At 35.0% G+C, this 26,365-nt stretch overlaps 1 protein-coding gene across 1 annotated transcript in view; it reads right to left on the reverse strand.

Annotated features, from left to right (window-relative positions):
• The window catches only part of ITGA4 (integrin subunit alpha 4), a 37,221-nt gene that overhangs the window by 5,312 nt on the left and 5,544 nt on the right, over window positions 1-26,365 (reverse strand). Inside the window, exons 3-24 of the mRNA XM_084289598.1 lie at window positions 24,287-24,393; window positions 24,063-24,192; window positions 22,767-22,834; window positions 21,962-22,091; window positions 19,145-19,230; window positions 18,767-18,826; window positions 18,538-18,675; window positions 17,936-18,047; window positions 15,669-15,763; window positions 15,212-15,302; window positions 13,846-13,891; window positions 13,331-13,485; window positions 11,504-11,658; window positions 8,714-8,863; window positions 7,473-7,549; window positions 4,603-4,753; window positions 3,901-3,999; window positions 3,388-3,467; window positions 2,995-3,081; window positions 1,774-1,864; window positions 968-1,075; window positions 98-217 (exon numbers count right to left, since the gene is read on the reverse strand). Coding sequence (XP_084145724.1) covers window positions 98-217; window positions 968-1,075; window positions 1,774-1,864; window positions 2,995-3,081; window positions 3,388-3,467; window positions 3,901-3,999; window positions 4,603-4,753; window positions 7,473-7,549; window positions 8,714-8,863; window positions 11,504-11,658; window positions 13,331-13,485; window positions 13,846-13,891; window positions 15,212-15,302; window positions 15,669-15,763; window positions 17,936-18,047; window positions 18,538-18,675; window positions 18,767-18,826; window positions 19,145-19,230; window positions 21,962-22,091; window positions 22,767-22,834; window positions 24,063-24,192; window positions 24,287-24,393 — 2,336 coding nt within the window. The remainder of the gene's footprint in view (window positions 1-97; window positions 218-967; window positions 1,076-1,773; window positions 1,865-2,994; window positions 3,082-3,387; window positions 3,468-3,900; window positions 4,000-4,602; window positions 4,754-7,472; window positions 7,550-8,713; window positions 8,864-11,503; window positions 11,659-13,330; window positions 13,486-13,845; window positions 13,892-15,211; window positions 15,303-15,668; window positions 15,764-17,935; window positions 18,048-18,537; window positions 18,676-18,766; window positions 18,827-19,144; window positions 19,231-21,961; window positions 22,092-22,766; window positions 22,835-24,062; window positions 24,193-24,286; window positions 24,394-26,365) is intronic.

The following is a 26,365-nucleotide window of genomic DNA, read 5'->3' on the forward strand; positions in this document are numbered from 1 at the left end:
ACTGCTCTGGTGACCTCATTACACAAGATATACCAGTATCTTTAGGCTCATTCATACAATCATTCAGTTGCTACTGATGCTAAAAGATAGACCTTACCATGTGTCTCTTAGCAGCCTTTGAAAAGAAGGTGACAACATCCTTTAATATGTTTCTAGCTTTTTCTGTTGCATTACAGTTTCTGGGATATTTATTGTAGGAACATTGTCCACCTGTTGTCTGGAAACAAAAATATCACAATCACTGCTTGCTTTTAAACATCATGTAATAAACAGAAGACAAGTTTCTGAAAAGCAAGAGCTTAAAAAGAAGGCAACATTTACTTTCAGAATTCTAAAATACATGGGCTGAAGATTGTCCTAATCTTGTTCACTCTGCTTCACCATAGCTAACATACTTCTACATTTCCCTGTTGCACAGAATGTTTTGGGAAGGAAATATAATAAGCTAGAAAGGGTCTTGAGGTTTTTTGTGCTCATTTGAGTCAACTACTGTGGGCATATATAGACATAAGGCATCTGTTGTACCCTATTTTAGCTGATTCTTATGAATATATTAATGTTATACAAAGGAAGGACTGTGTACTGTATGTTCTGCATAACAATAAGTGTCTGTTTTGATATGAAATAACTAAGGGTGATGAACTAATCTTTAAAGAATTATCCAATGCAGAAATACCTTGACTTTATTTTCATTTTTTATTTTTTTTTTAAAATACACTATACTCTGGTACTTATTTGCAGGAACAAACTGGCAAACACAAACCACAGATGCATGCCAAAGACCAAGCTTTGCACAGATGGATCCACTGAATTCAGTGGCACTCTACTAAGAACCTAAGCTACTAGGTAGGTTTGAAAGAAAGTAATAGAAATAGAAATTTAATACACACTTTGTAGCTAGTCCTGTTATGCTATGTTTTCATAGAACTTCATAGAGATAATAAAATACTAAATAACCTGTGCTTACCTTGATATCCAATATGTTGAATAATTTGAAGTCATTGGGTGGAAAAGCATTAGGTATCATTATTTCTAAGTTTATATTTGGAGCCATACTTGGTCCTGCACTGATAACCTTGTGAGGAAGAAAGTTAAACAATTTAGATTTAATTCACGGTAGCTATTCAACTAACAAATATATTTATATAAAATGTATGAACTTTACAGAAGTGGGTAGCACCTGCATTGTTAAGCTGACGTGAAACTGAATTCTGCTAGGAGCTGTTTAAAAAGATGAGTTGCTTGATTTATTCTGCAGACTTACTGAATACTTCACTTCTCTGAACCAAATGAGTGGTGTGTACTTTTGATGACTGCCCTGAGGTCATACAGACTGCCTTCCGGGAAAACGTGCAAAAAGAACTAAGAGATTAATGTCTATCTCCTGCTTTTAATCCATTGGAGACAAATCTGATACCTATAGATCCTCTTATAAGTAGCTCCTAGTTTCTTTTGCTTACTCTAACATAATTCCTTTTAAAACGTTTCCTAATGGAAACAGGGGCAAGTCAGAACTGCTCTACCACTTTCAATTTTGCATGTGTATTTCCTTTTCTGACCATTCAGTGGAAGAGTGTCCAGGCCAAACGAAAGGATTCTAAGAGGGATTAACAGCCACTTTCCATCATTAACGCCTAAAAATTGCTTTTTGCCCTTGTACTTCTAAAAACGTATTGACCTTACTGACTATGCAGACTGTTTTTATATACACTGAAAATCTAAGCATTAATCTTCAAAATGAGGATAATAAGGTTTACGAAGAAAAGCTCTTACATGGAAAGTGAAGTTGATATTCTCCTCCATACAAGTAAGCGGTGACTCTTTCTCATTTGTTCCATAAACAAACGAAGCTGGTGTCACAAATCTAAAACAGTTCAGAAATTATGTAGTAGATTTGATATACAGCATTAACATAACTTTCTGCTCCATACTATCTCCAGTAAGGTTAATTCTAAGAAAAGAATTACCTGAGTTTGCAGTTACGTAAAGCCTGGAACAGAGTAGAAGGCCTCTATTTTTGTACAGTTTATTTTAAAAAGGCAGATTAACCAAAAGTTACAAACCAAAAACTAATATCCATGAACATACCACAACAAACCCAGAATATGGTTCATGGTAAGCAAGGCATGCGATGTAACAGTCTAATTTCACATTGAGAAAAGCATCTCTGGAGCAGAAGGAGCAATGTTTTGAGAAAGAGTTGCTCTTCTCTTCAACATCTAACCGAGGTATCTCTTGTTTCCTTACTGGCTTTCAGTTCTATATTCATCTCCATCTTAAGTTTTCAAAATTAATTTGCATTTTTCAGGACTGTTTGTTCCAGAGGAACAATAAAAGGCATCTAGAGAAAGTTGCTATAAAAGTCTGATATATCTCTGTTTTCTTCCTGAGATATTTAATTGGATAGTCAAGTAAAATACAGCTGCAAAACTCACTGTGTTAGAATTAGTAACTGATGCCATCTGTTACTGGAGTAATTGACAGAATATCTATTTTAGTTCTTAGATTAGCATTCATTTATCATACTCAGTGTGTAAGACCCTATTTATGCATTTTTTCAAAATTCTTTTGTGGCTTTGTGTGTGCGTGTGATTAAGTCCTTCAGTGAGGTTTCTCACACATTTTTTTTGTAAGAAACTGATGTAAACATCCTGCCCAGCTCTTCAGTTTTGAAAAAAACATTTGTTTAAAGAAAACCAAATGAATTAGTACTGCTATGCTGTTATTAAAGAAATGCCTACTTCTATTTAAAATATTCCAGTTCTCAAAAAATACTAGACAGAGACAAATCCAAAGCACCACTGATACTATTGGTCTCATCCCACAATACTGGAAACAAAACCTTAGAAGTGGATGGGGCAGACTGCAGAATAGCTGTGCCATCTCACTCCCAGGATTTTTCAGCTACTCTATGCCTCTGCTTAAGAGCTTTGGGAATTCAGAATAGTAAGAAAACAAGTTTTATGGACATAAGTATCACAATCGTTGACTTACCCATGAGCATTTAATTCAATCTCGTACTTCAGAGGTACAGCTAAGGTTAGTGTGTTATCCAGTAACATGTTTCCATCTTCATTTTTGCTATAAAAACGGTGAGAGAAATATTAATATAAAATGCATTATCGTATGCTATGCATTATTTCTATCAACGAATTCCAAATTTATCTTCAAGCTTATTAAAACAAAACCATTTTATCATTAACAACGTATTAAAATACATTAAAAGATTTTATACAGGCAGAAACCTAATTTTTATTTTGTTTCGTAATTTCCCTTTCTCTACAGATTTTGGAATGGATGTTCTTTCTTGCAGTCTTTCCAGTGTTCTCTATTCTGTTTTCCAAAGCTGCAAGTATTTTTCAATGAGCATTTCTTATTATACATTACCAGCTAGCATTAATGATGATATTGAGGTCGTCATCTGCTCTGGTAAATGAGCTGGCATCCAAGAGGAAACTTAAATCCAGCTGCAGAGCCAAAAAAAAATAAAAATGTTTATATTAAATAATAGTGTGTCTTAACACAGTTTTAATCAAAATATTTTCTTAAATTCATTTAGAATTTCTCGCTTTCTAAAAAAAAATCCAGATTAAGAAAATACTTGCTTTTTGCATCTTCCAGTCCTTTTCTATTACCTTTACACATTTGTTCATAGTGTTAGGTCAACTTGTTTAGAACGCCAACCACAATCACGTGACACACAATACAAAGAACATTGTCCCTTAATTAATTCAGAAATGTTCACATAACTAATTTTAAAAGGAACAGGGAGATTCAGATACCAACACAATAACAGATATCAGTTGGGAATGAGGGTGATTTTGCAAGACTTTTTTTTTTTGTGAAATCATAGTAACATACTTAAGGTGTTTTAAAGCAGGAACTTCATGCATACCTTACCTTTGATTTTTGATCGACATACAAATAGCCAACGCTGCACTCAAGTTTCACTACATTAATTTCTTTGTCTACTACTTCACAATGTATCTGTTTTTCTTCCTAAAACGATGGAAAATTACTAGTGATTAAAATTACTTCTTTCAGACATTTCCAGTTACATGCACAGACTAAAATTGGTTGTTTTTTTTTTGTCTAAAATAGGTGTTTCACTAACGACATATAGAGAATATCTGTAATATTCATGACTACTTTAACATATCTTTACATTGACTAATGCATCCCTTTAAATCCAATGTCTGAAAGGTGTGGGTGATGGACATTCTACACAGAGCACTGTGGGATCATTTAAAAAGACGGAAAGTGAGAACAATTCGATCTGTGACTTTTTCATAAGACTGTATGTGAAAAAGGTCAGATTAAACAAGATCTTTGTGATCACTGGAAACACATCTGGAAAACAATTTTTTCTTGTATTTTTTACCATTATATCTTGATACTGATTAAATGGCACCTATTCTGTGGTTTATGTAGCTAAGCATCTAAGAATATTAAAAGTGGTTTTGTCAGCCATTTTAGGGTATGTGAGGGGTTAATTCTCAGTATCTAAGGAAACTCAACAATCCATTATGATATTTAGAAAATGTCTGGTTGAGAAATAAAAATATCAAAGGATTACTCTTTGACAGATTTTCTTGTACTTACCAATTCTAAAACTCGAATGAAATAAAGGCCTTTAGGGACTTGAATGTGGAGGACAGTTTCATATGCATCATCTCCGACATTGTGCAGAGAAACATTCAGCAACAACGTCTTCGTACTTCCAACAGCAAGATAGGTCTTCTTATCATGAGGTCTATAAAAATAAAGATCATAATATCAGTGAAAAATTATTCTCTATACAGAATATAAGAAAAAAAAAATCTCCTGTTCCTTTAGTTAATATCATCTGGTTCTGAAAATGCTGAGCTGGAAATCACTAAGAAAGCATTTATTCACTCCTCTTAACTGAAGTTATGATAACAGATGATTGGTCAACTGCTGCACTGTGCCTTTCAAGGCCTGAGGTTATTAATGTGAACAGTGTTATCAGACCTATCATGCTTCTGGCTTTCACAGCAGAGGGCCTTTCCTTTACAGAAGAGAATAGCAATATGCTACTGCTGCAGTATTTTCAGATATTATTTCAAAATCTGTTCAAATTAATACGTCACAGGCCACAAGAAGGGTAAATGATCGTGCCTATCTTGTGATCTATGTAATGTTCTGTAATCATGTTACAAGTCCAGACACCCTGTGAGGGTCTAAAAGTAAACTTCAGCTTGACATTAAAGTTTAATTAAGACTTGTAGAAGGGTTGCCTAGAAATAGACATTTATCAGATACTCTGGCTCGAAACCAAAGCATTAGTCACTGAACACCTTTGGGAAAGAAGCTGGCACTTAGACAAGCAACAGAAGGTAAAAGCACTGCATAAGCAGATAGGTTCCAAGACAAAAGCGAATTAAAGAGAAACACAATGTTAACATTTCAGTAGCTTGATTAAATTTAGGTTACATTTTAAAGTTATTTTACTACTTATATGCTTAGCATTCAGTCCTCTTATACGCATTAAAGCCAAGCTCATTAACAAGACACCATCATAAAGATGCCTCCCAGCTTAACACACAAGTACACAAAAGCACCAGGTGCACATCTGGGACTAAACAAAGCTGAACCAGAGCTTTACCCTGGTAATCATATTTCATTCTTCATTAAAAAATGCATGATGAAGACTAGAAATTTACAGAGCAGGCCAAAATCTGAGCTATTTAAACAGAACATGATAGTGTATACATGAAGACTCATAACTCAGTAAGTAAAGCATTACATTGACACTGCTATTTGATTTCATTCTTTTAAGACTGAAAATGTTTGCTTTGCTGTTCAAGGATAATGAATGCATTCTGTCTAGACAAAATAAATTAATGCTTCACAGCTAACTAGTTTTTAATCAAGATACCAGGGGCACAATGTAATTTAAGGTGATACTTCACACTTTATCAAGATATTTAGCCTATTTATTAAGGCTGAAAAGCTGCTACCAATACCTAATGCCAAGCAGGTATGTTATAATCTATTTTCCTTTCTTAGAGCTTTGAAGTAGTTACAAAATTGCATTGCTAACATCACAAATGGAAATGCTGCACAATCTTTCTTTCTGAAAAGTTTATGGAAAGTGTAAGAAAATGAAAGGGCTTAAGGTTCATGCTGTAGGCTATGCCTTAAAGTAGACAGGAAGATGCTCATCTTCTGAAATCTATGAAGATGAAAAAGCTTATGCTCAGGATCACTCAGGTGTGATTAATCAGCATTGTGTGTTTGCTATCATCTTTTGGTGTCGTTTTAGGTTGTGCCTCATATATGAGATAAACCCAGTATCTCGATTAAAGTAGAATCAACTTAAAATTACATAGGAAAATCCAGGCCTCACATAAAGCACCAAACTAGCTGAGATACACAAGAGGTACAACTTTTCTGTCTTTGCACACCAATAGCCCACGGTTCTTGCTTCAAAGTATAATATTGAATAAAGAAAAAGGTTGTGATGATAAAATGTAATTTATAATCAAATCATTAAAATGTATGCTGAAATGTTGGTACATGGCTTAAAACTTTCTAAATATGATGCCAGATGGAAGTATCTCTCACAAAACATTGCTTAGTGTAGTAGAGATTCTTCAAGACAGTAATAATTGTAATACTTTTAAAGTGCCTTAATGATCTTACATAATAAAAGCATTTAAACACAAAACCTAATTGGAAGGAATGGAAAAAATTGAAACACCCTAAAAGGGATCTTGAAAAGTGTTGGGCTGTAAATGAAAAAAAGCTCCCAAAAATATTTTTTGAAAAACGCAAGCTAATTCATGTAGGAAAAAGAGTCACAACCTTGCATAATAACTATCTGGTGTCTCAATCAGCAGTATAAAAATGAAGATGTAATATTTTTTAAGTAAATGAAGAAAAGGAACCACTTAATTATTTATTTTATTATTTAATTTTTTATTTATTTATTTTATTTTTTTATTATTTAATTTAATTAATAATTAATTAATTAATTATAATTGAAAGGATAAACATAGCAATGTCTTAGTAGAAAACTTAAGTATCTTCTTTGTACAGTGCAAGTATAGTACCTTCATAAAAGCAGCAGAAATAATTGAGTTGTCAAAATATTGGCAGTTACAAGGTCTACCTATTGAGTGTGCATTGTACTCCATATCTTAGCACATTAACGTATGAACCACAGAACACAAGTTTACCCTTTTGTCAAGCTGGTAGTACTTTCTGAGCTGTAAAGTCTTCTAATTATGCAAGAACATATGTACAAATATTTACATTTCTTATACATTTCCTGAAACATTTATAATTTACAAACCATTCTTCAACTAAACAGGTTTTTCTTCCTCATACGTTTCTGGGAGTCCATTGTCTACTTTTGCAAATTCATTTTATATTTGAAAGATTAAGTAACAATTTAAATAAGATCTTATTGAACTTCTTTCTGCAAATGAAAGCCAGACCATACTTACTTTGGAAAAGCCACTTTTCCAGAAACTCTCAAGTCAGCAGAACAATTCTCTTGGGAGCAAAATCTTGCAAAAACAAACTATAAAAGACCAAAGGAAAAAAAAAAAAAACAAAAAGCACTTTAGTATACTATGCATATTATGAAACGAACATATCACCTTGTTACCAAGTATCTGGAATTAGCTAATAACTAATAGTCCTAGGAACAATTGCTTTTAATCATTTGCAGACACATTCTGAGAAAAACTACAGAGAGGCCCTCCATGCTGGAGCTTAATCTGTCAGACTTGTGGGTGTATGTTCAGTTAATTTTAAAACGAGTACAAAAAAAGGGCAGAGCATTTTAGAGGATCCAGAACTGAGGTCCCTGCAGTATCAATACAATATGACAATAAAATACGACAGTAACTTTTGAAAGGGAGTTCTATTACACAAATTTTACTTAGCAAACTGTAGGTATCATGAGATACCATGTGTCTATGCCTTGATTATCAGTATGCCATAGAGCACATTGATATCACTTGTCACTATATCCAGCAATGGTCTCTCTGTGGTTCCTAAAACAAAATTTTGGAAGATGAAAAGGAAAACATTGACATTTAAAAGGAGCTTTCAAATATCTCAGAGTTCTGACAGTCAACTGTATCTGAATTACATAAAGCTTACTGTTTGTGAAAAGTCATAATATTTTTATGAACATATGGTAGTTAATAACTCAAATTATCCTCACTATTTCTTAAGTCAATAATCTTTTTTTTTTTTTTTTAAATTAAAATGGTAGATTTCATATTCGTTTAAGGATACAGCATACACCATTTTTCCCCCCGACTTTCCATTGAGAATTGGGAATACCTTCACAGAAAGAATATGTCAGCAACGTTGTTGAAACAGTTCAAGATTAATAGCGGCATAATAGTGTGTACTTAACATAGAATTCCTTTTAAAGGACAGTTTTATCTTGGAAAGTAACTCCTGCAGTCAAAAAAGAATGAATATTTCTACAAGTGAGGTTCATACTGAAATTTGATATTGTTCTGAGGTATATTACCAGTGCTACAATTAATTTTAGTGAAAATTTACCCATGTTTTTAGCATGCTGGTTTATTAAGATCAAAAGATTAGGTGATGTTTTAGAAAATGCATTCCTTCATAAGCTATTGTTGTGGGAAGCTTTTTTTTGAAACTAAAGATTCAAATGTGAATACTTACTTACTACATTTGAAAGAAGAAATCATACACTAACCTTGCTTTTTATAACATCTTTTTCTTTCCTCCTTTGAAGAACTGGTTGAAGTGGAGAAAATTCTTGAGTGTTTCTTTTCTGTAGAATATGTTGCCCCAGATGATAACTTGCTTCAACATGTATAGGAGTCAAGATATCCCTTACATCTTTCTATGAAAATTGGAAACCTAATGAGTTAATCATATAAGACAAGACATGTATGCATATGTCTTAAAAATTACGAGGAGCCCTAGAACTACGTTAAACAGAAACTTTTTTTTTAATATAAAATAATTTCCTATGCCATATGGTTCATATATTTTTCCAGACATCTTTGTTACTGAAAGAGGTAATCAGAAATGCAGAAAATCGTAATACATTTAGTGACAACATCAGGAATTTTGTAACAAATTCTTTTATTAAAAATGTTTGATTGGATAGTGATCTATATTACTTCCATCCAAAATACTGCCCTAACATGCCTATGAAATGTTGTACTGCCCAATTACAAAAATAGGCAAAAGTAGGCTAAAAGGGTAAAAAGTTGAACAGTGGGATAATTCCAAACAAAAACAATGGGTTTTTCCCTATATCAAATTAAAAGGAGTTTTCACACAGTACTACTAAATCTTTCCATGATGGCATTTTACTCTTCTGCCTTTGAGTACTTCTAATTCTGTATTAAGATTAAATTCAATAAGTGACCATTTTGATATGAAACCTTGACTTGTGCGGGAGCTCAAAGCCCAAACTATTTGTTTGTGAAATCTGAACAGCTTGAAGCACTGCGCACTAACAATAGCAAACCTGACTGAATTATTCCCTAAGAATGTACGACAGATTCACTGTACAATTCACTGATTGTCCCTCCACGTGGCCACTGTTCTAATTCTTATCTGCAAGCTTGCTTTGACCAAATCACGTGTAATGTAATTCATAATTTTCCACAAGGTCTTCTCTGCATCTGCTTTATATTATTTTCACTATACTAATTAGCCATTAATTACTATTTACTTAAAATACATAAAACGTACATGCTTTTTTTTCGTAAGGATTGTATTCAACATTTACACTTAGCTTTAGGAGCTTCATACAAGCTTTCATACAGAAACCTCAGTGGGTTGAAGAAGATGCTTATACTGTTGTTAATTAACAATTACAAATAAAATTGAGCTATATGGAAGTAAAAATAGTAATGATAGACTATAGGAGGTGATGTGCCAAATCATATCTTTCCTCTTACACAAATGCATGCTGATGCTGCTATGGCAATCTGTACAAGGTCAGCTGTCAGTCAGACCTCTCTTAGCTTACACAACTCTTGTAAAGAAGTGGGCAATTTGACATTGCTCCTTTAAGTAACATTCACTTAGGTGCAACTACCAATTGAGATGCATTTGGGCAATTTTCCAGGAGGTAACACAGGCTTTCCATTCTAACCCAAAGCTTTATCTTGAAGAATTGGCTTCTGATGATGTCATAAGCAAAACAGAAGTAAAGGAAAGGAAGAAAATACATGGAAGACTTCTTCCCTGCTGTTTCTTTCTAGCTGTAGAAGATTACATCTATTTCCCAGCCTCTGCTCAGGATCAATTGCACCAGTTATCCTAATAGATGTTTGTTCTAAAAAGTCACAGAATTGCTACCTGAAGATTTTTAAAAAAGGGACAGGCAAGCTAACACATTGTTTTATTACCCTCTTTTCTACTTCATATTCCCTGTCCTTAGAATTTCTTTAAAGAATTCTTTTCCTCCTTAGATAATGCCTTACAGGAGATAAATCTATTTTTTTTCCTGAGTTTAATAAAAGGTGATTCTTCTCTGTCCGCTAGGTTTCATTCTATTGTATTTTAGGACTTCAAGTTCTTCTAATTTATTCTCCTTTTTTTTTTTTTTTTTTTTTTTTTTTTTTTTGTGGAATAGGTGGGTTTCTAAGATGTTTGATATATTAAATCACTTTATTCTTTCTTGTTCAGTAAATGGTCTTATTATCTCTGTCCAGACAGCATCTATTTTTATGTTCAAGACAAGTCCTTCATTCATCCTTTAGAGGGATACAACAAGAATGAATACTGCATTTCACTTGCTCTAGGTGACTTAAAGGCTACTATTGGAGTTAGGATCTCACTGACTACATTTTTACTAACCTATTTCCAAGTCAGAACCATCCTTAAATTCAAAGGATGGCTGCTGTTGGATCAAACTCTACTTCTGGGAAACCAACAGCTGACTTCCTGATGCAGAGTGGCTGGCGTCATCTCTACTACTGATGTTGGTACATGTCTCCCTGCCTGGCTGACAGCTCACAGGTCTCCAATAACCTGCTGCTGAACACCCGCTTCTGCTGGCAGCACCGCTACCTCTGTGCCATCTCCTGCAAAGCAATTCTACCACGAAGTTGTTGTGGAAAAAAAAAAATCCACAACAAAGTTGTTTCTGTACCTTCACGGACAGAATGGAAACTACATTCACTACTTATCTGGTCCAGGATTAAGCTTCAGTCTATGATGTCATCCATAACAAAGTGAAAAAAGAAGTCAAAATATGCTCATGTCCTACTTTATCACTGTGATTATTATTGTTATGCACATTTTCTCTGACAGAAGAGATGGCAGGCCCACCGACTTCCCCAGAGAAAGCTAAATTGGCATCAGAACTACAAGGTATTAATTGTAGAAGTTATGAACACAAATATTTTACTTCAGAAATTATGTGATGCAACTGTAAACAAAACAAGTTATTTTGCAGCAGGTGTGCTTTCAAAGGAGAACAACGGATTTACAGAGCAATACATGTTGAAAATTACATTACCCTCATAAATGCTGGATGGTCATTGCAGGCAATGCTCTTGCTGTTAATCTTAATATTTCCAGAGGTTGTGTCAGATGTTCCATTGACAGAAAAGTAAAATCTTGCTGGCATATCCATTTTTCTATTCACATCGACACTAAGATTATAAAACAATACTGCAAAATAAAAACCAAGGAAAATGAGTTATAAAAAGTATAATAATTTTCATGAAGTAATGATAGAAATCCTATCTATCTTTTGACTCATTCCCTTAATTATGTTCCATAATATCAGTCTCAAAATGCTCCACTTAAAAAGTCTCTGGTACAAGTCCATACCTGAAAAGCTTCTAGACCTCTGAAAATAATTGCATAGTGACTGATCCCTGATACATGCTTTTACATCAGTGATAGTTTTGTCAAGTTACAGTTTTCTACCAGAATCTGTTTACAGAAAATCTTCTTCAGTTCCTCATTGGGCTGACATTAAATTTCAAGAAACAATGAAGTCACCAGACATTGACAAATACAGCTTCACTTCAGTGTTGTTTTTTTTTTTGTTTGTTTGTTTTAATTATTTTTTATGTAAGTTGGAAAGCATGAACTGCTATGATAACAAATTGCAAAAACATCTCAAAGCATTACCGACCTATTACTTTCCTTCCTCATTTCTTCCAAAAGTTAGAATACCTAGAATTTCCTCTACTCTCTTCTGTCTAAGTTGACAAGTAATATGTCCAAATTCAGCAAGGGTAGTCCAATTTGACTGCTCATCTTTCATTTCAAATATGAATTTCGGAAGATCTGAACTTGGAATATTAGTTTTCCATTTACATGTGTTCTCGGTAATGTGTTCCTAAAGGACAGCATATATTCACATAGAAAATATTTAAACAATTTACTTTTATAATATAGTCAGTAAATTATTTTGAATATATTCCCTCCCATAGATATTCCTTCAAGCAAAGTAAGTTTTTGCCAAAAGCAAAATATTCATTATGTACAAGATAGCTACAAGATGTATTTTTCAGTATTTTTTATGGGACTCCCTCTCTTTCACATAATGGTATAGTGTTACAATCAGGTACTTGAGCAGCTTTATAAAAGAAACATCTTTTTTATTGTGAAGTGGAAGACTTCAGGCTAAAGCAGTCTTGGTCTAGGAGGATTGCTTTTAGAAGACATCTGAATATCATGCTGAATAATCTGTTTGATTCTACATTAAGAAAAGACATTCATCCATCATTAATTCCCTCTCTATTTGCAAAGCAACGGCTCAGACATATTTGCATGTGGAAAGTTCAGACAAACTTGACAGACAATCCTCTGCAAAACTGAATATAATCTTTGGGGGAAATAAAGAAAAAAGAAAGTGTTCATAGAATAAGTGCACTGTATTTTTTGTGATCCCTTGTGACATACTATCTAATTAAAAATGTATTAAAATTATATATTAAGTTATTATGATGCTATGAAAGGGACCATCTGAAGCTATGAGTGAATTTTATGACGCTACTATTATCTAAACTAATTCAGGTACTGGAAATAGCGAATCTACAAGGGTGCCATCCTAACCACAATGCCTTTTCACCTGTTTAACATCATTACCTTTTGCATGACATATAACTCACTTAGTCCTAGCTGGGATATGCATTTATTCTAAATTAAATAGAAGTGTAATGGCTCAATGTTGCAGGAGCTCAAAAAAAAGGTATCCGTATGTCTTAATTTTTTATTTTATACTAAACTCATTTTCATTTTGGTGAACTCAACTACTTGTTAAACACCAATAGCTTTATTTTGCAAATGTGTGCATTTCAAATGAATACATATAATGGAAGTAGCTTACCAATATAATCAGGTACCTCTCGTCCTGTATAGGTAAAGCATATCTTCAAATTCATACAGATGGCAGGCTGGTCATTTTCCATGCAGTTTAAATTAGTTCGATTTATTGAATTAGGATGTTTTAAAGAAGCTTCAACAATTATTACTGGTTTTGTTCTAAGAATATAAAAGAGTCAGTGTTCACAAAGTGATTCAGAAATAATTTACAGAATCTCTAACAATCTATTTTTATATTAGTATTATCATTCTTAGGTTATCTGCATTTTCAAGAATCCAAGTAGTTCAATGCAATATTTTTGTTGCCTCAAAAAATTTCAGAAGGGTATTTTCTTTTTCTTCAAGGTATTTACTTAAATGTTTCAGGTGTAGAGCATTCTGGAAACAAGTGAGTGAAAGCTCAAAACACCCAAGAAGATTATCATGAGGTTAAAGTACACTTTTTTTTTTTGAATTACATTTTTTAAAGTACAGTTAAACTGGATGGTCTTTAAAAGTACTGAAATGTAGCAACCTCACCTCAGCACCACAGCAGAATCAGACAGAAATGCACCAATTGCTACATCTGTATGAAAAAAACAGATCAATACGCATAATTTGTCAACAGGAATTACTTCAGGTACAAGCATTTTGCAACATATTCACCTTTTGGCATCATTAAACCACTACATGCCCTTTATTTGTTAAAAGGTATATGTTAATATTCAGAGGTGCACTTCTCCATACAGATGATTCCTTAAATTGTTGTCCCCTGTCCATTAATACCACACACTAATTTGCTAGATTTGCAGATATTAGTAACGTGATGATCTGATTTCCGTTACAAGTTTAAGCAAAGGACACTGAAATACAATTCAGCTAAATGGAGGGTACGGGCATTCTTTTAAACCCAGATATTTGATTTTGCTCTGCTATGCACACAAATGTATGTGTATATAAAAAACAATTATATGTATTACATGTATCACATTATACATAGAGACAGGAAGAAACAGACAGAAAAAATGTTTTATTCCAAATTATCTGAAAACTACTGATGCAGTAAGGAAAGAAATGTACCCCTCAAATGAGGTAGCAAAAGTAAATCTGTCAGATAAGTCTCAATGGTATAATGGTCAGAGGATGCGACTCCCTAAACAGTAAAGAGCAGGTGACCGAAGAGCAGACTACCTATACACTATCTCTTAACCCAGCCTAATGGGTTCAACCCAGATGAGATTTCTATGGACACAGCCAGAGCCTACAACATGAAGTTAATGGTAACGTTATGCTTTAACACAAGTATGATCTGACATAATCCTTTTCTGTACAACAGCAAAACATTTGAGTATGTTTTTAGAACCAGCTAAGCCACTTTACAACAAATGAGCACTTCTCTGCCATGCCCAAAAGCACTCCGCAAGAGTCTTAATCCACTTTCATGAGCTGTGAGGCAGGTTAACATACCATTCACACAGACCGTGAGGGCTGCTGAGCTCACTGACTCCTCGCAAGATCCAGACTTACATGAAGACCTGTGAGATTTTTAGCTTAGCATACTAGTCTGGACAGTAAGCATGCTTTAAATGCCCAAATAAGCTCACTGTGACACTACCAAATGAGATGGCCACCACAAAAAAAAAAAAAAAAAAAAAGTACATTTTTCTTCCACTTCAGCACTATAATCTTGCTATTACATCTCTCTGAGTCCTTCAGTAATAGGTACATGACTGTAAAAAAAAAATGCTCACCTGAACTTTACCTTTTTTTCCTTCCCAAACTGCAAGACACATCATCTTAATAACAGATTTTATTCCATTAAGAGTAATAAGTAGCACCATGACATTGTTCCCTGTGAATTTATACTCCTCTAAAAATTAAAAATAATCACAATTGTTTAATTCACCTTGATAACCATTGTTATCTGCGTCAATGCCACTTGCTATGGATTGTCCAAACATGCTTAAAGAATTACTGACTTGATGTCCTTGTATTCTCTACGGAGGAAAAAGAAGATAAAATTATTCTTGTAAAGTTAATCTTTCAGCTACAATATCCAATGAAAAATGGTAGTGTAAACATCCTGCTTCTGCAGGCAATCACATGCCTACCTGTGAAAGTATACCTCTGAAAGTAATATTCCTCCAGAATTTTAAACACTATATCCCAGAAGCCCTGTCTGAGGCCTCTAAAACATTTTATTTTTCTATTAAAGATTATATTAGGACTGAAATCACAGACTGTGTAAAAATTTCTGAAGTCTTTTAAAATCCAATGGTCTGAATGCTAAATTAAGGGAAAACCCTCTTCAATCTAAACTTAAGGTTTTTCTGAATTGGTTGTTTTCCACTGAAAAAGCATACCTGTGAAAATGTTGGGGTTATTCCATCTTTCCTACCATTGTATATATAAATAACTCCTTTTAGATTATCTTCTTGTGGAGCCCCAATTGCTACATCTGTGGAAAAAAACAATTTTACAGTAAACAGTTGAACAAGGTGCAGTTAAAGAAATCCAAATCACAATGCACACCATACCAGACCAAACTCATTTGACTGAATTCAAAAGCAAGTGCTAAACATTAAGGAAATCTAAAACAATACAGATCAACTAAATAATTTGACTGCCTGGAGTACTATGTTTCTGGAGAGTAAGTGCTAACTGATCCTGTGCCACTAATTTTCTGCAATAAAAAGTCTGTTCCTATAAATTCTGAATATGACCCTTAAGAGGCTATCATGGAGAGTAGCTAAAACAACTGTGGTCTTGAAAAACAATTGCCTTTTATTCTTGAAACTATGATGATTTTCCTGCATTCTGCTATTCCCAAATGGACTAAACACTGAAGTTTAGAAGAATAGAAGTGCTCTTATTACATTAACTAAAATGAACCATTTATTTTTCTCTGAAATGTCCTTAACAGCTGATAACAGGCTTGAACGGGCATTTAACATGGAAATGAAGGTGGTCCATTTGTACAAAGGAGTATGTTTTATGCTTAGATGATCTAATACCTGCAGAGTGTGTCAACATACAAATATGCAAAAAAGTGCTTGTAATAGTCCTTGCGAAAACTTCAAAAAGCTTCAGGTTTCAAATAGCCATAGTACGTTCCCCAGAAAGCAGGGGGAAATGCGTTATTACATCTTAAAATTCACCCATATGAATCAGTAATTGTGAAGTTTCATTTACAAATAAAACAGAACTATCTACAAATAAATACTCCATACAGAGCACCAAACCAAAATCACGAGAAAAGCAAAGCTCTGATGATTTGGTTTAGCTGAACAGCTCTCTGATTGAATCCACATTGACTGATTCCACAACTTGGGTGACTAAAACACACAAAATATGTCTCTCCACTGGTGAGATGAAAATAGGACAGCCAAGTTGTGCTGTCTAATTAAAACTAAACATATGTTCTTGGGGGTGGTCAGATTCTACACCAACATGCACGCCATTATCTTCACAGGGCTGATACAAAAGGCTTACATCACTGAAGCTCTGCTGTGCTTTTCTGTTACTTACTATAGACAAATGGTTTCTAGCACCCGATTTCTCTTTATGTTTTGCTTCCAGCTGTTTTTCTTACATGGAAATTTCTTTTCCTACTGCCACTCTCAATATTGCTTCCACTTATTCTTTTCAATGTTTAGCTTTCTTCAAAAGCTAATCCACTTGCTTCGACTGCCCCTGCAGTTTTACGATGCCCCTTTTACATTATATTCTCTCATACATCTACTTTGTTATATGCTGCTATTAATTTGATTTTACTTCTCTGTTCCCCAGTCATACTGTTGGCTACTACTTTCCTTTACAGTTTGTAAATATTTGGGGGGGGCAAATCCCAAAACTTGTGTGTAAAACTGTCAAGATAACTGTAAAACAGGAGATAGGGATTCTAGCAAGAGATAAAGAAACAGATTCTAAAGGAGAAAGTGGACTCTGTTAGAGAAAAGGAGACCAGATAAGAAGAAAATGACTGTTACAAGCTTTGCAGATTCCAGAGTGGGATCAAGAACACAAGACAAAGTGAAGAGTGAAAGAAGAACCCTGGATGATAACTGAAAATATAAAGGGTTATTCATAAACGTGAAGAAAGATGTGAACTTGGTAAAGACACAGCCCTGTAAAAGCTGACAGTTTTTGCACACAGGATAATAGCTCCCTGCATCCAGTCCAATTTTTGATGGAAAAAATGAAACCATTTATGAATTTCTGAACAGCAGACAATGCCGGCTGTATTTTTATCTTGTCCCTGCACAGCCTTTTTGTGCCTGCACCTCTGCTGGAGGGGAATACATGCTGCATTTCCAAACAAACTGACCGTTTCTTATTTGTGTGAAACCATGACAAAATGGATAAAAACATTGGGCCTGATCCTGCATTAGGGATTCTACTAGTACCCAAATTTGTAGAATAAATTATCACCTATACTAAAGAGACAAAAGCTAATCTTTTGTTATTACACATCAATGACTGTTACCCAACTGTATTTCAAGTCAGTGGCCTAGAAAGGAATGGTCAGGTCAGCAATTCAGTCTTTTTAGCCTTCAATAATCCACTTGTTTATAGTGACGGTCCACATCTCAGCAAGAATTAAAACCAAGTGTTTAATTTTTATATTTACCTTCAAAACCATCATTATCAATGTCTCCTAGATTGGCTATGGACTCTCCAAACCTGGCTGAATATGAGTCACTCCCACTGAGCTCTATGTCCAGTTCTACCATCTTTGCCTCCTGAAGGAAAACAGAGTCAATGGCAAATTAACAGAGGCTCTTCCAGGTGACCTGCAACACTGCTCAAAATGTTAGAACTATCTTGAATGCTAGCGTGTATTCCTAATCAACACTGTAGCGAAGAAGTCAGCATTATCAAAGATTTCTAACAATATTTAGCCTAAGAACAAGAAAGAATAAGAAAATTGTTCTTTGAGAATGAGAATAGCAACGTGTTCCCATAGCAAACAGCTACAAACAGCAGCAGGCCTATATCAGAGTAGAAGGGCTTACTGCTCTGAGAAACCTGTGTGCACTGAGGTTCATTGAGCTACCCTTTGCAGCTGCGCTACACAGTCCTGCTGAGATTGTCACTGTGGTTCTAACGTTTTTGCTTTATTCTGAAATACTGTATAAGAGAGAAGAAATCTCTTCTTTTAGCTTGTTACACTATAATAACAGTGTTATTATGATTTTATTTCTTTTTTATTTTTTAAGAGAAAATACTTACAGAACCTGAATTGATATAGACATAAACTCGTCCTTCCTCTCTGATGGTACTTAGCATTGGAGCACCAACTAACAAGTCTGAGAGGCCATCTGCATTCAGGTCCACAGCACAAACTGCAGCTCCAAAGTAAGAACCAAGCTGTGTGCAAACAAGAAATCCTGTTATTTCAGACTTTGGGGAAGACATGCTAGAAGTTCTAAGGTGCAGAAAAGTAGCAAGAAAGACTTACTTTTTTACCCCTTAGTTCAAATAGAATATTTAGGTCCTTCTCAATGCTAAAAATGTATGCCTAAAATGAAAAGAAAACAAAAGCTTCCTTCAGCAAACAGTAACATGAAATACAGTCCTGTGCTTTCTCTACAGTATGTGCTACAGAATCAGCTATCACAAGGTACCACTACTTGCTTTTCCCATCTGTTCCCATTCTTTAACACCATAGTTCACAGCAGTGTTATCTAGACTGTATTCCCTCCTTCCTTCCTTCGACTTTTCTCCCTGGGAGAAAACCACATTACCTGACACTTGCCTTTATTATGCTAATTTAGATTGAAAAAACATGTGTGAGTATATGGAAGAATGTTGAACAACACTATAAACAATCTCTTACTTTACCAGTCTGCTCCTGTTGGGGAGCCCCTCCAATTACTTCTGTACTGTCTGATGTCAGAAAATGTCCAGCACCAACAGAGTATCCTGTAAATTACAAATGCACCATTCAATACTGTCAATACCATACAAAGAAAAAAATGGGAACATGACGTATAAAAGCTGTCAACACCACAAATTATTGCAAGTCTGACATTCAGAACTCATGCAAGTTAGCAATGAAAACAGAAAGGAACGTTTTTAAATATAAACAAAAGGTCAATACAAACAGTAAGTTCCAGCAAGCAGAAACAAGTGTCAGAAACACTTATTTCTTCCCAGGATCTAAATTATCTGCTATACTTTAAAAGTCTCCAAAATAAATTGCAAACATCTTTTGTTAATTCATATTCTACAATCATTCGGTGATTATTCATACTGCAATACAAATAAAAACTATCACATGTCCATACAGTGCAATAGGGATGCACTTTATTCAATTCTCATTCAATTATTCTTATAACTGGACTGCAAGGAGGTGAAATGCGGGGGTACTTATGTGTCCACATATACATACACCTGTATGTGTATGTGTATATGTACATATATACAAACACAGCTTATTGTCTTTATTCACATATTAATATGTCTCCAGCAAAGTCTAATTATGTAATAAGAAAACATTGCATCAGCTTTTTTAACTGGATCCACATAAAGTATTTGTCTGCGTAGAGACAGCGCTTGACAACCGGGACCATATTTTGGTTCAGTTGTCCAGCCACAGAATTGCAAACTGAAGGCTGACGCCTTAATCTGTAGCCACACCAGTCATTGTTACTCTTTCCAAAATGTGTTAAGGCTAATTTGAAACAGAAAAGACAGTTAACATATTCTGCTACTCTCGCATTTACTGAATTTCTGTTGATTTTCACAGCACACAGAGAAAATGGATAAATCATATCAGATCAGATAAGAACGGGCCTTAAATCCTTCATCTGTGAAGACAGCTGTCTAGAATTCAAGCTTTCTTAAGGCCAGCTTTTTATTTTCATATTTTAAGCTAAAATATGCAAACAAGACAATTTATCATTTAGAGGTCAATACCTAGTTTTTACATACTCAACCAAAAAATTAAGCTTGACTAGATGAACCTTCGTTTACCTCCTCTGATCTTTATTTTATAGTTATTTTGGTTTTACTGAAGTGTAAATATTTATAATTGTTATTGATAAATGAACTTTTAAAAAAATAAAGTCACCAAAAGAAACTGTTGTCATCAGAGCACACAGATTTCTATTGTGGCATTCAAATGTTAGGGGGAGGAGGGGAAATCACGTAATTGACCCTTTAAATTTAAAGGCATAATCCAACAAGATTTTATTTCCAACCCCAGTATTATCTCCTCTTCTGCATTACTAAAGATTGGCTTACTACCTTAAAATCCTCTGGCTTTTCATTGCCTCCCTTTTTAATGATAGATATTATATTGACTTCTCAGTTTTCTCAGATTCCTAAAAGAAACTATCAATTATTTTGTGATTTCTTTACAGGATTTTGTTAAGTATCTCAGGTTACTCTTACATCAGGCCCAGCTGATTTGTAAAACCAACTTATCTAATCCTCTCCCCACTTGCTCCCCAGAAAAGTTCTTATACAAGCTTTTAACCACTTGCCTATATTTGGTTTTTGGCTGTCAAAGAGTTTATTCATTCATTACAGAGATTCTCACCCTTATATTTGCAGGAGAGAAATCTGGATAAGCTTTTTCCCAGACAGGTGCAATATTTTGCCACTAAATGTTAGTGGTAGGCACCCTCTAAAATTTTTAATTTGTCCTATGAAAGGTTAGAAACATTACTGATTAACTTTATTGATCTGGGTATCTAATCACCTTTTACACCCAGCATCTTTTGCTTGAGTTTTCCTCAGAGCCCAGCTGCAGCTTTTGCAAGGCTCAGTACTGACTTCTAAAATGTTAGACATTTTATATTTCCCAATATTTATTTCATAATTTATGCCTGCTTCCTATTGCCAAAAGACTAAAAAAAAGGAATGTTTATCCACATGAACTAGATCTATGAACGGGAAAACGCAAAAAAAAAAAAAAAAAAAGAAAAAAAAGAAAAAAGGCCACAGGCAAAAGCAGTCTTCCTTAACAGTTCAAGAAGGACAGATAGTCTTAGCGTGTAGTGTGAAAACTAAAGTTGTTGATGGTTCTGGCATACAACCCTACAAATTCTAGCACTAAATCCAGCTAACCACTGGGTTAAAGGAACATGTATAGGAGCTGTGTGGCCTTCATTGTAGATGTTTGTATGTGAGGTTTGCATTCCCATGTATCCAGACCAAGATATGGCAGGAATAAAAAAATAAATTATGATTGGAGGCAAGTCAGTCTCTTAAGATCATAGCATGCTTCCCCCTTATTGAAAATATAATTAGGTCTTGTTTCCTTTCAGCCTTCACTGTAATAAACTTTTTACATTTCTGTTACATGTGAAAGCACATCTTTTGCTATAAAAACATTTAAGTATTTCAGACTTAAGAGCCAAGTGCAAACTGCTACTAATCAGAAGCATCTCTCCCCCTTCTATAGCAAGAAATGATGGAAAGTCAGTGCAGAGATGATAGAGACAGAAACAATGTTTGAAAAGCTTCCATGTGAAAATAACAGAAGAAGCCTTACAATATTTAACAAAAATCAGAGCATGTCTATAGAAATGTCACTCCTGGGATTAACATAGCAAATACTGAGAAATACTGTGCACTGACTTCAAGATCAACTATTTAGCTTAGACTTTGATTTATATATTTATAAAGTATTAAATGTTTGAAGTACCTAGATAACTGCCAAATTTCACTTGGTTATTTGAATCTGTATAAGCATGGATTGTATTTGCAGTTGTATTGTATACAAAAACAGAACCAGTCCAATAAAATGATCCAGGGGCTCCCATTATAATTAAGTCCTAAAAGAAAAATAAAACATAGCTATGTTATTCACGTTTAAGTATTCATGAAGATAGCAAAACAAGTCAAATGCTTCTCTTTAGATCTCCTGTGAACTCAGTGAAACGATACTGGAGATGTATATAGCTCAGTGCTCCAAGATTACCACCAGATCACAGACACCATTTTTCAGACTTTCTAAAAATATGCTTCTTGAAAAACGTTGATCTGGGAACATTTTGAAAGAGAGCATCAAACTGTACAGTTTCATCTCAAAATGATTTTTTTTTTTTTTTAGAAATCATAAACTTAGAGTGCTTAGAGTGCAGCATTGATTAAATACAGAATATTACTTTGCAAAGCAAGAAGGTAAGCCTTATTAGCATTACTGTTATATGAAATAGATTAAAGAGAACAATAAAACCTCATACTCTGTTATATGCATGCTTTTTACCCCTGAAAGGTAATTTTGACTTTTAATTCCAGAATAAAAGTAATTTTGAATATAAAAGTATTCTTGGTTAGTTTGGGAATTATCATGCAAGTATTATTAAGATTCCATTAAAAAGAAATGAGATGAATCTTATTTCTTCAACAACAACAAAGGCAGTGCTAATGTTTGTGTTCACATACAACTTTAACATATGTGTATATTTACATACATCTGTGAGAAATTTTGTATCTTCAATACACACCCCAATGTAAAAACTAGATATTCCAGCCTGGCATGACCCATGGTTTTCTCCAAACTTTCGCACATGATCTGGGTATGGGCAAGAAATATTAAAGAGGATGAGAAACATGCAGTTTCAGAATTTAGTACTAAGTCTTAAAGAGAAGTTGAGACAAGTTTAACCAAACTCAACCAAAAACAAACAAACAAACAAACAAACAAAAAAAAATCAGTTTTCAGTTCTGTAATAAAAGTAAAAATACTGTTTTCCCTGGTATAGCCTTTAGCTTCAATACCCTATTGTAACAAACGCAAAGCACCATGTATCACTTGATCACAGCTGCCTTTGAAATCTTGTGAAAGATTATAGTTTTCTTTTTAAATGATTCCAAGTAAGTAATACACGAAGTGAAACAGTATAAACTGAGCAGCACAGATGGATAAACTCAACTCCTCTCTTCCACTCAGTGTATAATCCAGGCAATCTGATTGACAGGCTTACGTGTCTTCATGGAAATTGCCCCAGTGCTCCATTAAGATTTTGAAGGGCTTGTAATATGGATATCTTAGAAACATTGGCACCTAATATCCTCAGTAGCTGTTTTTACATCCAACATGCCCAGCTCTGTTTTCCTTCTTCTTCTTGCTAACTGCCTCCATCAGGATTCCCTTTGTCTCATCCCTAGATCTGTTCACCTGAGCACTGCTGAAGAGAAAAGCATGATTTCACCAACATGCCGAGCAGTCCACAAAGCCAGCAGCGGGATGTCTGATGGCATTACTCTACTGGTCTGCATGAAGAAGGCAGATTGTCAGCTCTCTCTTGCCTTGGCAAGGGACAGGGTCACAAGACTGTTCTCCTGGATGGGAGGGATGCATGCAAGGGAAGGCAGGGATGGCCTTGTTTGAAAGTTTATGGTCTTGACTTTTATTCTGCTCCTGCGGTCCTCTGAGGAAGGACTGCCGAAGGTCTTGTGCCATGGCAGTAGCCTTGGCAGGAGGAGATGTAGGAACAGGGATGCACAGTGTTGGACACGGGACACGGTGTTGTGCTGAGGAACCACAAGTATTCATCAGCAAGTATTCTGATGCTTGATTTAAACTATTTGTTTTGCCTGTTGAAAGCAATTTTTCCTAAAAGTGATAAACATCTTACTATCAAAGTTATATCACAGGTTGGGTTTATAACATCAGTACACTGTCTTCAAGCCTTTGGCTGCAGAAATGCTGCCCAGAGTAACACAGGCTTCTCACAAATCTGCACCTCTTAATTTTGTATCTTTTCCTTCCCTAGAATGGACCCAAGCATTCTGCTTACCTATATAGCACGGGCATATTCTTCTGCTCAGTTCAGTTCGAAAATCAGAAGAGATAGCAAAACAAATACCGTACGGCAGTTTGTGTTCATTTTTTATGTAAAAGATATTTTTCCATCTGTGTCCACAAGCCTATGGATAAAAAACATGACGTTTGACACACAAGCATAACAGTTATGAAGGTGGTCTGACAAACGGACTCGCAGCTCCAACGGTTAATACATACAACAATAGATCCGTTCTCTTTTGGCTGCCTTGATAAGCTGACGCCCAGCCACTGATTATCGCGCTCTTCCACACAGGTCTTCCCACAGCGCTCTCCGTTGGGGTTGCCTACGACACAAAGACCAATGTGCTGAACAGAGGATGAGCTGAAAGGCCACGTGGTGGCTAACAGGAGAGCTCTATGGGGAGACTCAGGCAGTCCCAGTTTGGTGGACCTGACCCCATCTCTGTCTTGCATTGGTTGCATATACTTTTCACATGCTTGAGCAAAGGTAGGGTTGCATGAAGCCAAAGGGAGCGTGCTGGTTCTGAACAGGGTAGGTTAGGCAGTGAGGACTGGCTTCTCTGTCATTATTGAAACGAAGATAGAAAATGATGTTACACTCAATCTGATTAAGAATTTTTTTTTTCTCACGTAGCCTCTCTTTCATAAATTATATCATAATGAAATATTCATTATGTAATAATGAGACTATCCTAGGGTTGTTTTCTCCAGTGTTCTTCAGCCTAAAGGTTTCTTATAAACAGAAGTAGTACCCCTGAGTACCCCTAAAAACTAGCCTAAAACAAACATTTCTTCAACTTCTTTCTAAACTATGTATCAATTGGTAGCAGATCTTAAAATTATCTCTACTGCAAATGGCTATCAAGTAAAGTGCTGTAATACCACTGCAGTCTTTACAGGGGATATAAAATCACTGTGTCTACTTGCCCTGTGTACACCTTGCACTGCTGCATTTATTTAGCAGTAGCTCTTTCTTTTGTATTTTTAGTAGTTTTTATTTGCTAGTTTTATAGTTGTTTTTTTTTTTTTTTTTTTTCTTCTTAAGGAGAGTTAATTTTTAAAACCCTAGAGAACATAGTGAAATTTCTTCGAACTCCCCCAAAAGATTACAGTACTACCAAGCTAGTAAATATTTGCTTCCTCCTAGAATGCATCAGGACTACCTATGGTAAGACAAAGCTACACATGTAAAAGTATTTTATGTTATATAAAGAAAGCTTTTCATTCTTAGTAGTACCTACTACATGCTCAGGAGAATAAACACACTGAACTGGTATTTTTTATGCATCTCCATGACACAGCTTATGAAAAAAATGCTTATAAAATAAGGAAACACATAATGTCATTTGAACAAGTTGTTCTGTACAACTTTTAAGACTTTCCTAGACTCAATACAGCTAGTGATGAACCGTAACTTTTGAAGTTTTTGTTGCAGTTACCCAGAAGATGGCGCCAATACAGATCAGAGGACCAATGCTACAGGTGACATTGAGAGGGGAAAAAAATCCACCTCCATCCCCCAAACTGCACTGCCATCAGAGCTGAAATTTATTATTGTCATTTGACAGTTTAAATAAATGCAGTCCTAATTTAGTGGATTTGTTGAAATTCTTTTGGAGGAGACACAACTGCCAATATTGAGTAAGTATGGAAACAGAACAAAGCATCTATCTAGTCTATTCAGTGACCAGCGGACAGATGAATGACTTTGCTGTACACATCCTTAAAATTAACACTGTTTTAAATAATTTTGTACCAGGATGTCGCAGAGTGTGTTTGTGTGGTTTTTTTTGTTTTGTTTTTTTTAAAACCAAAAATACCCCATTCATGGTATCAAGACAATTCTTTATCACAGTAAAAAATAAATAAATACAAAAACAAAACAAAACACTCAGGAGAGAAGCAGCTGCAGGAATAAAAGCCAACAGTCATCCTTCTCTCGGAGCTTGTTCCCTACAGTTTTGTGACAGGCCTAGCATTGAACAGCTGTGTGAAGAAACTGTTGCAAGGAGTTTTTCTTCTTCCATGCTACTTCTACTCTACTTCATTTTCCAAATACTGTTTTTTCACCCTGTTTTGGTGGAAAGACCAAAGCAGAGCAGTCAGAAATCTTGCATCACACCGCAGTGAGGACGATGCACACTGACCAACACAACTGTGCTCTACCTTCTTCCTAAAACACTTCCCTTCACAGGATGAAGAGGCACCTGACCCTTCTTCATCTCCTCTTTACCACTTCCTCCTCCCCCATGTGCTTTTCCCCACAACACCGAGGATATACATATGTGAAGTCCC

This window comes from Netta rufina, assembly GCF_964035555.1.
Source record: "Netta rufina genome assembly, chromosome: 6".
Taxonomy (NCBI): domain Eukaryota; kingdom Metazoa; phylum Chordata; class Aves; order Anseriformes; family Anatidae; genus Netta; species Netta rufina.